Below are 13,174 nucleotides of genomic sequence, written 5' to 3'. Positions count from 1 at the left end.
ACTGAGGTACGGTGTAATAAGCATGAAAACCCATATTCATATTGACATAACTTGTATTATTCAACTGTTTCAGAATACAAGCTACAATTAAATGCTAGACAAAACTAATATTTAAAATCTTTGAAAATAATTTCAATTTTTTACAACATTCACTGGATATAAAAATTCAAGGCATCCCTGCAGCCTTTTGGTTTTCCCAAAAACCATTATCAAAATGTAAACTTTCATGGCTGTAAATGTCACACTAATTAAAATATTCCAAGCTATTTTGCTATGGTCAGATGAATTTCTTGTTCAAAACTAACAACAAGAAGTTCATCCCATCGTGGCACAAGAGCCCAGAATATTTAAATAAAAACCATTGCTACATTTTTTGTGAGACATATGTTGTATTAGCTGCATGTAGATATTACAAAAGTGACTGACCCCATTGCATATGTTGTCATAAACACCTTCCAGTACCAGTACCAAATACTCCAGCCCTACCATTGGCAAAACGTATCTATAATGTGAAAAACCCTAGCCTGCTGTTAAGCATTCGGTGCCGTGTAGCAGCAAAGATTTGGGCACTCAGTTCACCAAACTGGTCATCAGGATTCTCTCTCCCAACACCAATGTACTCCGAATCCATACAAATGGGAAATGGCTATCCAAAACGATATCGTTTATGAAATACTTGTGTGACCCTTCCTAGAATATTGCTGAGGGGTGTGGGCCCCAAACTAAATTGTGAGTTACATAAATGAGAATATTTCTTCCAACATAGCCTGCTAGCCACTGTCCCACACCCAGCTACATCCTTTTCCCATGCCTCCCACTTTACACCATTAATCTACACTCACACTTTCATCTCTAATATCCCCCTCCTCTTCTTCCATTCTATCTACCCCTCCCAATCTATTTTTCCATGTCATGTGCCTCTCATGATGCCCCCCCCCCCCCACACACACACACACACACAGACTGCACACACATGATCAGTACTTCAATATGCACAATATTAGTATTTTGTAAGCAATCTTCAACTGTAGATAATTTACAGTATCCCAGAATCCTTTGCAGTACAATGGAAATTACCCTCTGTCAAGCACTTCACAGTTGTTTTTAGAGTGTAGATGTAATTGTAGATATCGTTGTTGTGGTCTTCACTCCTGAGACTGGTTTGATGCAGCTCTCCATGCTACTCTATCCTGTGCAAGCTTCTTCTTCTCCCAGTACCTACTGCAACCTACATCCTTCTGAATCTGCTTAGTGTATTCACCTCTTGGTCTCCCTCTATGATTTTTACCCTCCACGCTGCCCTCCACTACTAAACTGGTGATCGCTTGATGCCTCAGAACATGTCCTACCAACTGATCCCTCCTTCTAGTCAAGTTGTGCCACAAATTTCTCTTCTCCACAATTCTATTCAATACTTCCTCATTAGTTATGTGATCCACCCATCTAATCTTCAGCATTCTTCTGTATCACCACATTTTGAAAGCTTCAATTCTCTTCTTGTCTAAACTATTTATCGTCCATGTTTCATTTCCATACATGGCTACACTCCATACAAATACTTTCAGAAACGACTTCCTGACACTTAAACCTATACTCGAAGTTAACAAATTTCTCTCCTTCAGAAACGCTTTCCTTGCCATTGCCAGTCTACATTTTATATCCTCTCTACTTCGACCATCATCAGTTATTTTGCTCCCCAAATAGCAAAACTCCTTTACTACTTTAAGTGTCTCATTTCCTAATCTAATTCCCTCAGCAACACCCGATTTAATTCGACTACATTCCATTATCCTTGTTTTGCTTTTGCTGATGTTCATCTTATATCCTCCTTTCATGACACTGTCCATTCCTTTCAACTGCTCTTCCAAGTCCTTTGCTGTCTCGGACAGAATTACAATGTCATCGGCGAACCTCAAAGTTTTTATTTCTTCTCCTACTCTGAATTTTTCTTTTGTTTCCTTTACTGCTTGCTCAATATACAGATTGAATAACATCGGGGAGAGGCTACAACCCTGTCTCACACCCTTCCCAACCACTGCTTCCCTTTCATGTCCCTCGACTCTTATAACTGCCATCTGCTTTCTGTACAAATTGTAAATAACTTTTCACTCCCTGTATTTTACCCCTGCCACCTTCAGAATTTGAAAGAGAGTATTCCAGTCAACATTGTCAAAAGCTTTCTCTAAGTCTACAAATGCTAGGAACGTAGGTTTGCCTTTCCTTAATCTAGCTTCTAAGATAAGTTGTAGGATCAGTATTGCCTCACGTGTTCCAATATTTCTACAGAATCCAAACTGATCTTCCCTGAGGTCGGCTTCTATCAGTTTTTCCATTCATCTGTAAAGAATTTGTGTTAGTATTTTGCAGCCGTGACTTATTAAACTGATAGTTCGGTAATTTTCACATCTGTCAACATCTGCTTTCTTTGGGATTGACATTATTATATTCTTCTTGAAGTCTGAGGGTATTTTGCTGTCTCATACATCTTGCTCACCAGATGGTAGAGTTTTGTCAGTGCTGGCTCTCCCAAGGCTGTCAGTAGTTCTAATGGAATGTTATCTACTCCCGGAGCTTTGTTGCGACTCAGGTCTTTCAGTGCTCTGTCAAACTCTTCACGCAGTATCATATCTCCCATTTCATCTTCATCTACATCCTCTTCTATTTCGATAATATTGTCCGCAAGAACTTTGCCCTTGTATAGACCCTCTATATACTCCTTCCACCTTTCTGCCTTCCCTTCTTTGCTTAGAACTGGGTTGCCATCTGAGCTCTTGATATTCATACAAGTGGCTCTCTTTTCTCCAAAGGTCTCTTTAATTTTCCTGTAGGCAGTATCTATCTTACCCCTAGTGAGATAAGCCTCTACATCCTTACATTTGTCCTCTAGCCATCCCTGCTTAGCCATTTTGCACTTCCTGTCGACCTCATTTTTGAGATGTTTGTATTCCTTTTTGCCTGCTTCATTTACTGCATTTTTATATTTTCTCCTTTCATCAATTAAATTCAATTTTTCTTCTGTTACCCAAGGATTTCTACTAGCCCTCGTCTTTTTACCTACTTGATCCTCTGCTGCCTTCACCACTTCATCCCTCAAAGCTACCCATTCTTCTTCTACTGTATTTCTTTCCCCCATTCTTGTCAATTGTTCCCTTATGCTCTCCCTTAAACTCTGTACAACCTCTGGTTTAGTCAGTTTATCCAGGTGCCATCTCCTTAAATTCCTCAGTTTTAATCTACAGTTCATAACCAATAGATTGTGGTCAGAGTCCACATCTGGTCCTGGAAATGTCTTACAATTTAAAACCTGGTTCTGAAATCTCTGTCTTACCGTTATGTAATCTATCTGAAACCTGTCAGTATCTGCAGGCTTATTCCATGTATACAACCTTCTTTTATGATTCTTGAACCAAGTGTTAGCTATGATTAAGTTATGATCTTTCATTTCTTAGCCCCAATCCATATACACCTACTATGTTTCCTTCTCTCCCTTTTCCTACTGTCGAATTCCAGTCACCCATGACTATTAAATTTTCATCTCCCTTCACTATCTGAATAATTTATTTTATTTCATCATACATTTCTTCAATTTCTTCGTCATCTGCGAAGCTAGTTGGAATATAAACTTGTACTATTGTGGTAGGCGTGGGCTTCGTATCTATCTTGGCCACAATAATGTGTTCACTATGCTGTTTGTAGTAGATTACCCACATTCCTATTTTCCTATTCATTATTAAACCTACTCCTGCATTACCCCATTTGATTTTGTGTTTATAACCCTGTAGTCACCTGACCAGAAGTCTTGTTCCTCCTGCCACCGAACTTCACTAATTCCCACTATATCTAACTGTAACCTATCCATTTCCCTTTTTAAATTTTCTAACCTACCTGCCCGATTAAGGGATCTGACATTCCACGCTCCGATCCGTAGAACACCAGTTTTCTTTCTCCTGATAACGACATCCTCTCGAGTAGTCCCCGCCCGGTGATCCGAATGGGGGACTATTTTACCTCCGGAATGTTTTACCCAAGAGGACGCCATCATCATTTAACCATACAGTAAACCTGCATGCCCTCGGGAAAAATTATGGCCATAGTTTCCCCTCGCTTTCAGCCGTTCGCAGTACCAGCACAGCAAGGCCGTTTTGGTTACTGTTACAAGGCCAGATCAGTCAATCATCCAGACTGTTGCCCCTGCAACTACTGAAAAGGCTGCTGCCCCTCTTCAGGAACCACACGTTTGTCTGGCCTCTCAACAGATACCCCTCCATTGTGGTTGCACCTACGGTAAGGCTATCTGTATCGCTGAGGCACGCAAGCCTCCCCACCAACGGCAAGGTCCATGGTTCATGGGGGTAGGTTGTAGATATCAAAGCCTGTCATTTGCTTTGGCTACAAATGAGCCAGTGTGACTGTCCCATTTCAACATGCACTGTTACTCCAGTGTATTTTTAGAACATGATTAACTGCAGCCGGAGTCCATCAATCTTGCAGTCAAAGACACATCAATTTTTGCAGTTGACATAGTTCTCCTTCTCCTTTTAGTTTCTATGATATGTGTTTTTGTCCACATTAGGGGACTGTGCCTGCTGCCACACAATCACCTAGAGGAAAAGTAAAGGAAGAGGGAGTATAAGATGGGATGAGATAGGATAGGATAGGACAGGACAGGGCACTAGACAGGATGTTGTGAGACACACTTCATCTGGATCCTCTATGGAGACCTTTCCAGCTTGGGGGGGCCCTGCCAGTAGTTAGACTACCGCCAGTATAGCCCTCCACTTCATTGGGTCACGCAAACCCCCTCACCTACAAGGACAGTGTTTCATTAAGGTGTTGTCTCCTGAGGGGGACAGTTGACATAGTGCACAACTATAAATTAATGTAAATTAAGTGTTACTTACAATTTTTGCAATAAGTTGCCATTTTTACCTCTTTGTTAGCCACTGACTGCTAATAACAGAACATACTCTACATGGTTGACACATGAAATCTATGAATGTGCTTTTAGCTACTAATGGCTACTAATACACAGTTTGTGGATTTTATTGAGTATTTCTTTTTTTTACATTCAGCATAAAGATGTTTGAAGTAAGGTTTAATATCAGATAAAATTTAGTCAGGTCTTAAGATTTTGTGGTACTGAGCTTCCTGGAATCTTTTAGAGAACTTAAAACTGTGCAAGATCATACTTTTGTCTTTAGCAATCAACATTGTACCAGAGGAGAGTCTTCGCAAGAGGTTACGTACAGGTCCAGCACATTGCTTTTACCTGTTAATAATTCTTACAGAACACACACTAATAAGCATAAGTAGCCACTGCAGGTTTCTTTACAATGAGCACATAAAAGGGTCAATGAAGAAGCAAATTAGTCATGTCAGCCAATCAATAAATTACTCAATCCTTCTAGTTTAATTACTATTTTCTCATAAATTTTGTACTACAGTAATAAGTTTTTCATTACTGTTAGATGATTTAATTTTATTTGTATCTATATGTATTATAAATAATCTGTCTGCATGTGAAGGACAGTCTCAGGAACTACTGTAGGGATTTTGATTCAGTTTTCACTAATACCTAGAATGAGTCGCAAGGAAGGTTTGTGTATACACACTGCCTGATAAAAAAAGTGAAGCACCCAAAAGAAAAGATTGATGTCAATGTAACTTCATACACGTACACATCAATGGTGAATTGGTAAATGACTGGAGCTGCAATTTTCTGTGACAGGTAGAACAGCCACCAAAGTGGATTAGTGTTGTTTGTGTTTAGTGTCATTACCAGGCCTGATAGTCTATAAGAGGCATGAACAGCATCTGTAGTTCAATGATCACTGTGAAGGGCATGGAGATGCCACATATTCATCTGAGAGAGCATTATGAGTATTTGGCAGTTTGAAGGCAGCCCCATTGTGGGTCTCCATTAGCCCAATGTTGGATGCATGAGAATGTCAGGGTAGGCAAACACATCATCACAAGTCCAACCAACCACAGCTAACTACCACAAGGGATGAGCACCATAGTACACACCAAGTACAGCAGAAACCCTTAACATCTGCACTTTCCATCTGAAGACAAGTAATGAACTCACTGCTACATTCTGCACCATTTAAAACCATTGGTCCGAGGCTAACAGCAGTCAGACAATATAACTGTCATCCCATGTGTAGACTGCCATTAATATCACAACACAAAGAGCTGTATTTGGAGCAGTTCCATGACTAGGAAGCATGGACTGATTATGAATTGCAGTTCTGCACTATCCCAGATGGTCACTGTCAGCAAGTATGGTGGCGACCTGGGGAAGGATCCCACTCTTCCAATGTTTTTGAGAGGTACAGCAGTATTACTCTTGGTGTCATGACATGGGGACCCATAAGGTATCACTTCAGTCGCAGGTGGTAGAGACTGAGGGAACACTGGTGGCGCAACGGTACATCACAGATCTCCTGCACCCTCATATGTTACGTCTCATGAGACAATATGGTGGTGCTATTTTCAACAGGATAATGTTTGTCCACACGTGGCTTGTGTCTGTATAAACTGCCTGCATGATGCTGAGGTACTCCTGTACCCAGCAAGATTCCCCAGATCTGTCACCAACTGAACATGTGTGGAAGCAGCACAGAGATCAACTTCATACCAACCCCAATACCCAGGCTGTAACAGATCAGTTACAGCAGTTATGCACCAGCATGCCCCTATAGAGAATACAGCAGCTTTATTACATTCTTCCCAACTGAATCAGTGCATGCATCCAGACCAGAAATGGTGCAACATTATACTGATAAGTGGGCTCATACTGACAAATTCTTCATAAATTTGACTCAGTTTTGTAATTACTGAAATAACATCACATACTTTCTCAAACTATGAAGTTTCATTTTGATTCCTCCTCCACTTCTGGGTGTTTTGCTTGATGTGTGATACATGTATTGTCAGTCATTCTGTATTTAATTTCCATTCAGAGTGACATCTCGTAGCAATGATTGGAGCTTCGAGCTGGTCAACTGCATAGGAGGTGGTATCTGGTGGGAAAAGTAGTAAAGTAAACAGCTGTCACAACACAGGCGAGCACTGAAGCTCGACTTGAATGTATATATGTCTCAAAAAGAATGGTCAGTATTCAGGGATATGGCAGGAATGATAATCCGAAGCAAAAAAAGTCTAGTAAACATGGGCTTTAATCCATACCATGAGCATTTCATCATCAGTACTGTGAAACGAATCTCTTCTACCACAAGCACTTTGTTTTCCATATTTAGGGAGGAGGTAGTGTAGATCAAAATAAGACAGAATTGTGTGATAAACATGGCCCATAAAATGCACAACTTAAGTTATGAACACTTGTTCAGTAACAGGGTAAATTTCATATTAACAAAGATGAACAAGTGCTCATAGCTCTTAAGATATGCCCTTTAGAATCCATAATTACTGGGCTTTTTGTTTCTTCTTTTAGTTCTTACTACCACTTCTCAAAATATGGATAGCAAAAGTTGTTTACAGTATCGAAGATAAAGTGCTCATAGCTCACAAGGTATTCATTTTAGCACTCATGTTTACTAGACATTTTTGTTTGAATAATTGTTCCTGTCATATCCCTGAATACTGACCATTCCTACTGAACATCCTGTATGTATCTTTTACACAAATCAGTACATACTAAAAATTAAAGCTCCCACTGTGTCTTTTTCTGTCTGTGTGTGGAGGCTAATGTCATGAACTACTGTAGAGGGGTGGGTACAGTTTTCACCAACAGACGGCCTAATAGAAAAGGAAGGTTTATGTACATAATTTATTACCACTGCTTCAGACAAATTGTCTGGCTGTAGATACTTAGTGCTACCCATGTGAAGCCAGGGCAGGTTGCTAGTAATCTTATATAATAGACTGCAGTGAAGCGTTTTCAGTAGAAATACAATATTGAAACAATGATATGTACAGCATCAAGGAACAAATTTTACTTATCAGTTTTGTCTGTTACTTTCACTGTATTTTATGACAATGAAAGCAGATTCTAAGAGATGTAGATATTATGATTATTTTAGACAAACAGTGAATGGAAAAATGAATCAGATTTTGGGTTCACATATTATGTATTAATACATTCTGTCCACAATTCTCAAGGCTGAAATTCAATGTATTTTTAAATAAAATCTTCATCTTGTTTCAGGGCCCATCACAATGATCTAGAAAACATCCCTGTTTTCATGTTGATTGGTGGTTTGTATACACTGACTAATCCAGATCGAGAATTGGCACTAAATCTGTACCGTGGATACTTTGCTTTCCGACTTGCACACACTATTGTGTATGCAGTGTATCCAGTTCCACAGCCGGCAAGAGCACTTTGCCATTTTGGAGCACTATCGATTTGTGTCTTTATGGGATTTAAGGTTTTAAAGTTTTTCTATTAAGACAGATTGTTTGATTAAAGAAACACAATCATTAGCTCATACTTCCAGCATCTTTGTGTTACATGCAAAACGTGTACTATTAATCCAAATTAACAATGTTTACTTATATATTTACTTAGTGTTTCACATTTTTGCTGTAGTTTGGATTATTACAATGTGTCAGTAAATTTAGCAGTTTTTCTACTTTTTTACAGGCATTATAAGTAAACAAATATGAATCATATTTTGGAAATGCAATATATATTTTTAAGATTTGTAATTATTAAAAAACTGAGCTACTTTAAGTTTCATTAATAAATTCATTCTTTTGTACACACATTTAAGCTTTGTAAGTATAGTTGACAATAAAGTTCCAAAAGATTTGTTGTTAGGGAATGACTTTAACAATTGACTCACTTCACTACTGTATTCAAATGACTCATAGCATATTTATAAACATTCTCCTCCATAATGGCTCGATAGAGTATGAAATATGAATAAATGTGGGTGTGGAATGGACAGGAAACACATCACTGGGCTATGCCAGCTATCACAAGTTAATTTTATATGCTGAATTCCTTACAAGTGTTCATTAACAAAAGTTCTGTTGGTGCAATAAAACTTGGCTTTTTTCCTATAACATTTACTGTTGGAACTGCTCCAATGCTACTTCATACAAAAAATCTGATTTATATGACAATAAAAAAGTGGATGTTGTATGTCCACTTCTTCAATAGCACAGATGTTATTGGACACCAGTTAAGTATTTAAAAGTGATGCTGGGCTTTGGCCTTTGACCAGTGTTGTTGGTATGATGGTAGAAAGGAGATCACTGCATAGGAGTACATGTGAAGATTTTTTTCCATGTACATCTTAAATGTTCTCATGAAGCATTCTGCCATGCCATTAGACATAGGGGAAAATGAAGGTGTGGGTGCAAAATTGCTGAAAACCTGAGGATGTCAAATGCAGACCATTATCTGGAACAAGAGTTTGTGTGGCTCCTTCAACATAAAAAATAGTTGTGAGTACCTTAGTGGTATTTTCCATCAAGGTCTGTAGCACTTTTATTACATGTAAGAGATGAGAGTATACACCTATCAAAATCAAACACATGGCCCCATAGAAAAGACACACAAAATTTGAATGCATCCAGTCCCATGGCTGCATGGTGTAGACCATGGCTGGTAGGTTTGCACTGGTGCTTGTTGCTGGAACTGCATACCTGACACTTTTGAGTCACTTGCACAATATACTCATCTACATGTGGCAAATACACATACTGTCGGGCATGATTCTTCATTCTGCAAAGTGAAACTGATGCATTAGTCACAATAGACAGGAGCACAAAACCTCTGGAATCAACACTCACCATCTATCTTAATTCAACAAGAGGACTCCTTTGAAAAGATGTAAGGCATGGTGTCATGAAGGGAAAAAATATATTACAAAATTCTGTGGACGCTGCCAAAGGAAGAGTATGTGCTCAATCAGTTTGTATGAACTGGCCAACTTGTGTCAAGAGTGGATCTTTTTGTGTGGCTGCTGCAACTTCTCTGGAAGTGGCTGTTCCAATTGTGAATCAATGTAGAAACAAACAGTCTTTTGCTTACCAAATTCCTCTTTAGAAACCATAGGGAATGTTGGCAGCACATTGGTATTCACATGCTGAGCTGATGTATGATAATAAATGGAGTATCATAAATTTGATATAAAAAATCCCAGTGTTGTAACCTGTGCAGTGTTTGTTAAGAGAACTTTCACTTACAGCCAAATATGAACCAAAACAACTTGTGATCTGTGACCAGATTAAATCCATTGCCATACAAGAAAATGCAGAACTTCTGGATACTAAATATAATTGCCAGTGTCTCCTTCTCTATCCATGAATAATTTTCTCATACTGGGGTCAGTATCTTAGAGGTAAAATGATAATCATTCTGAACATTCAGGTACTTGCTTGGCAGAAAGGCCCCGATGCTAGTGAAGTGTCCACGGCCAAACACATGATAAATGAGGCTCATACAATGTTAGGAATGGATCAGCTTGGATGCATTGCTTCAGCTTCAGAAATGCTTGGTGATCATAGATTTCTTTTCTCCATAGTTGATCCAATGAATGGGCAATTATTGCAGTTTGGGGTATAAATTGGGCATAATGCTTATCAATGCCCATTGAAATCTGCAGAACCTTTACATTCTTTGGCATTGGGATATGGGAAGTAACTGTCATATTCTCTGACAGTGTAAGGAACTTCCACCTAAGTGTATATCCTATACTTAATTGAAGGCTGAAAGGCACAGCATTTTGACATGTTACACTTTAACAGGTAACCTGATATACTGATAGAGGCTGTATAATAAAAAAAATGGCCTCAGAAGATTCATCAAAAGGAAGTTGGAAATAAGATTCTGAAAGATTTATCTTAGAGAAATACTAAGTTTAGGAAGTAATTCACCAGGATGCAGAAGGGGATATGAGTCAAGTCAACTAAATGGTTACCTAATATCTGAAGTCCCAGAACACACAGTGCACCACTAGAATTGCAAACAATGCATAAAGCTGATTCCCATCTGCTATAAGGAATCTAGAGTAGTAGTTGCAATCCCTCTAAGTGATCCAGTTCTATTTTTGCATCATCCCACAAGGCTATAAGTGTCAGGTGGCTTTTGAAAAATTTTGGTGTTTCTGGCTTTTTTTAATGTAATGTGGCTGAAATAATTAGCTTTCCCAGGCCAGAAGAAAACAAGGGAATATACTGGAGACACAAAGAATCCATCTCTGCACATGGGACTCCATTATGAATTAACTGAATTGATTGTTGGATACGAAACCCAAGGTTGCATATGCATCAAGGCCAAAAATATTTTTCATTGAGAGTTCTGCTACTGCAAAGGGAGGAAGTTTTCTGGTTACTTGCTCATAATTAATTTGATGATCAGTACAAGTCCACAGCTTTTCTGTTACTGATTTGAGGGTGGAGACCCCAATAGGAGATACATGATTTGATTAATAATTGAAGTTGAGGCCTCTGTATCAAAAGCAAATGGAACTGGAATACTGTGAAACATCACTGAGAGTATGAGATGGCATAGTACTAGCCTGGAATCTGTGATGTCGTTTATTTGCATGGTCACACTTGACTTCCAATGGCTCAGTTATTTTAGCAGTTTCACTATTAGAGAGACTAAATCATGGAGCATTTGGCAGTCAAGATGATAGCTCTGATATATGATATCCTGTGGAAAAGGCAGCACAAGCTGCTTGTGAAATCTTGAAAATCCTGGCAACACATAGTGCTTCAGCTAGAGAAGGATTTAACTGTTTAACACTTGAGCATGTACGTCACTGGTTGGTGCTAATTTGATCACTGTGTCACAAAAACTTTTATTTTCCCTTCAAACCCTGCATGTCTGTGATCCATGATACCTGACCATTGATCTTGCCTTGCAATATAGGAGGAACTCTAAATGAGCAGTCACCACATACATTTTTGTTGCAAAACGTTCATTTATAAGTGAGTTAATAGTGATTTCAGAATGAATTTTCATTCTGCAGCAGAGTATGCACTGCCATGAAACTTCTTGCCGGATTAAAACTGTGTGCCCGACCAGGACTTGAACCTGGGACCTTTGCTTTTTGCAGGCAAGTGCTTTATCAACTGAGTTACTCAAACGCAACTTATGATTTGTCCATACAGCTCTACTTCTGCCAGTACCTTATCTCCTACATTCCAAACTGGTAGGAGTTAATATGGTTGGGACGAGCACTAATGGTTCAGACAGAGAGACCAATTTTTGCAGTATAATAAAGCTGTAGGTTTGCAGATAATAAAGGATCTTGTTGTCTTTCAGAGTACTACATATCAATCGCCTGGAACTGAAGTTCTGTATGCTTTCGGTACACTTCCCATTCCTCTTGAGCTTCATTAAACAGCTGAAAAGCTAGGATTGCTGTACATGATTGCAGTCATGCTTTATGATCTCATACTGCTGACTGAGCTGTTGTTTACAGAGCTTAAAAATATGAGTATGGCTGTCACTCATGATAGTAACATTCAGCAAAGTGGCCTTGGTAAGTCCTATTCTGGCATGGGGTCTGTTGTAGTTCCAAACAACTTTGACTGCCACTGTTATAAGTCTAGTTCATGCACAACACAGGTTTTATTGGAAACAAATTAAGTACAAATAAATCAAAGAAAATAACTGCTCCTAATTCAGCTTGTACCAAACAAAACAAAGACTGTTATAGGTGCATACCTCCTTGCAAATAAAGTTCTGAATAAGCTTTAGTGTTGCGAAACACTGAAACTTTGTCATGCACTTTAATATGAACCACTCTCAGGCTGCATGCACACACTTGTCTTAGCTAACCGATGTGTATTACGTGCTCTCCATTGGACTGATTTATGACGGCCTTGTGGTGCTTAGGTAGATTTGGATGGGCAGAGACACACACACACACACACACACACACACACACACACAAAACCTCTCTTTGGTGTAGTCATGGTAGATCCAACGTCATCATAAGTCTGTTGGAGAGCGCACAGTACACATCAGTTAACTGAGACAAGCAAGACCAAGATAGTTTGTGGCAGTTCTTAAATCTGCTACTGTTGCTTACCGATGTGCCCTGGCACCAGCCAGTGACCTTGCCAGAAGTATGCATTACTATAACAGTGGAAGCATCAAAATATCCAGCAGGATGTTAACATTTCTACATTATTCAGTCTGATATTTGTCTACTTTTATCTGCTATGAAGTTTAATTTAGTTTAGT

At 39.0% G+C, this 13,174-nt stretch overlaps 1 protein-coding gene across 1 annotated transcript in view; it reads left to right on the top strand.

Annotated features, from left to right (window-relative positions):
* Nucleotides 1-9,033, top strand: part of LOC126248041 (microsomal glutathione S-transferase 1-like) — a 46,531-nt gene extending 37,498 nt beyond the window's left edge. The window contains exon 3 of the mRNA XM_049948666.1: nt 8,171-9,033. Coding sequence (XP_049804623.1) covers nt 8,171-8,414 — 244 coding nt within the window. The 3' untranslated portion in view covers nt 8,415-9,033. The remainder of the gene's footprint in view (nt 1-8,170) is intronic.
* Nucleotides 9,034-13,174: the final 4,141 nt, after the last annotated feature.

The sequence above is a fragment of the Schistocerca nitens genome, chromosome 1 (assembly GCF_023898315.1).
Source record: "Schistocerca nitens isolate TAMUIC-IGC-003100 chromosome 1, iqSchNite1.1, whole genome shotgun sequence".
NCBI classification, from domain to species: Eukaryota; Metazoa; Arthropoda; class Insecta; order Orthoptera; family Acrididae; genus Schistocerca; species Schistocerca nitens.
Note: the sequence above shows the minus strand (reverse complement) of the source record. Positions and strands in the feature narration are given on the sequence as shown.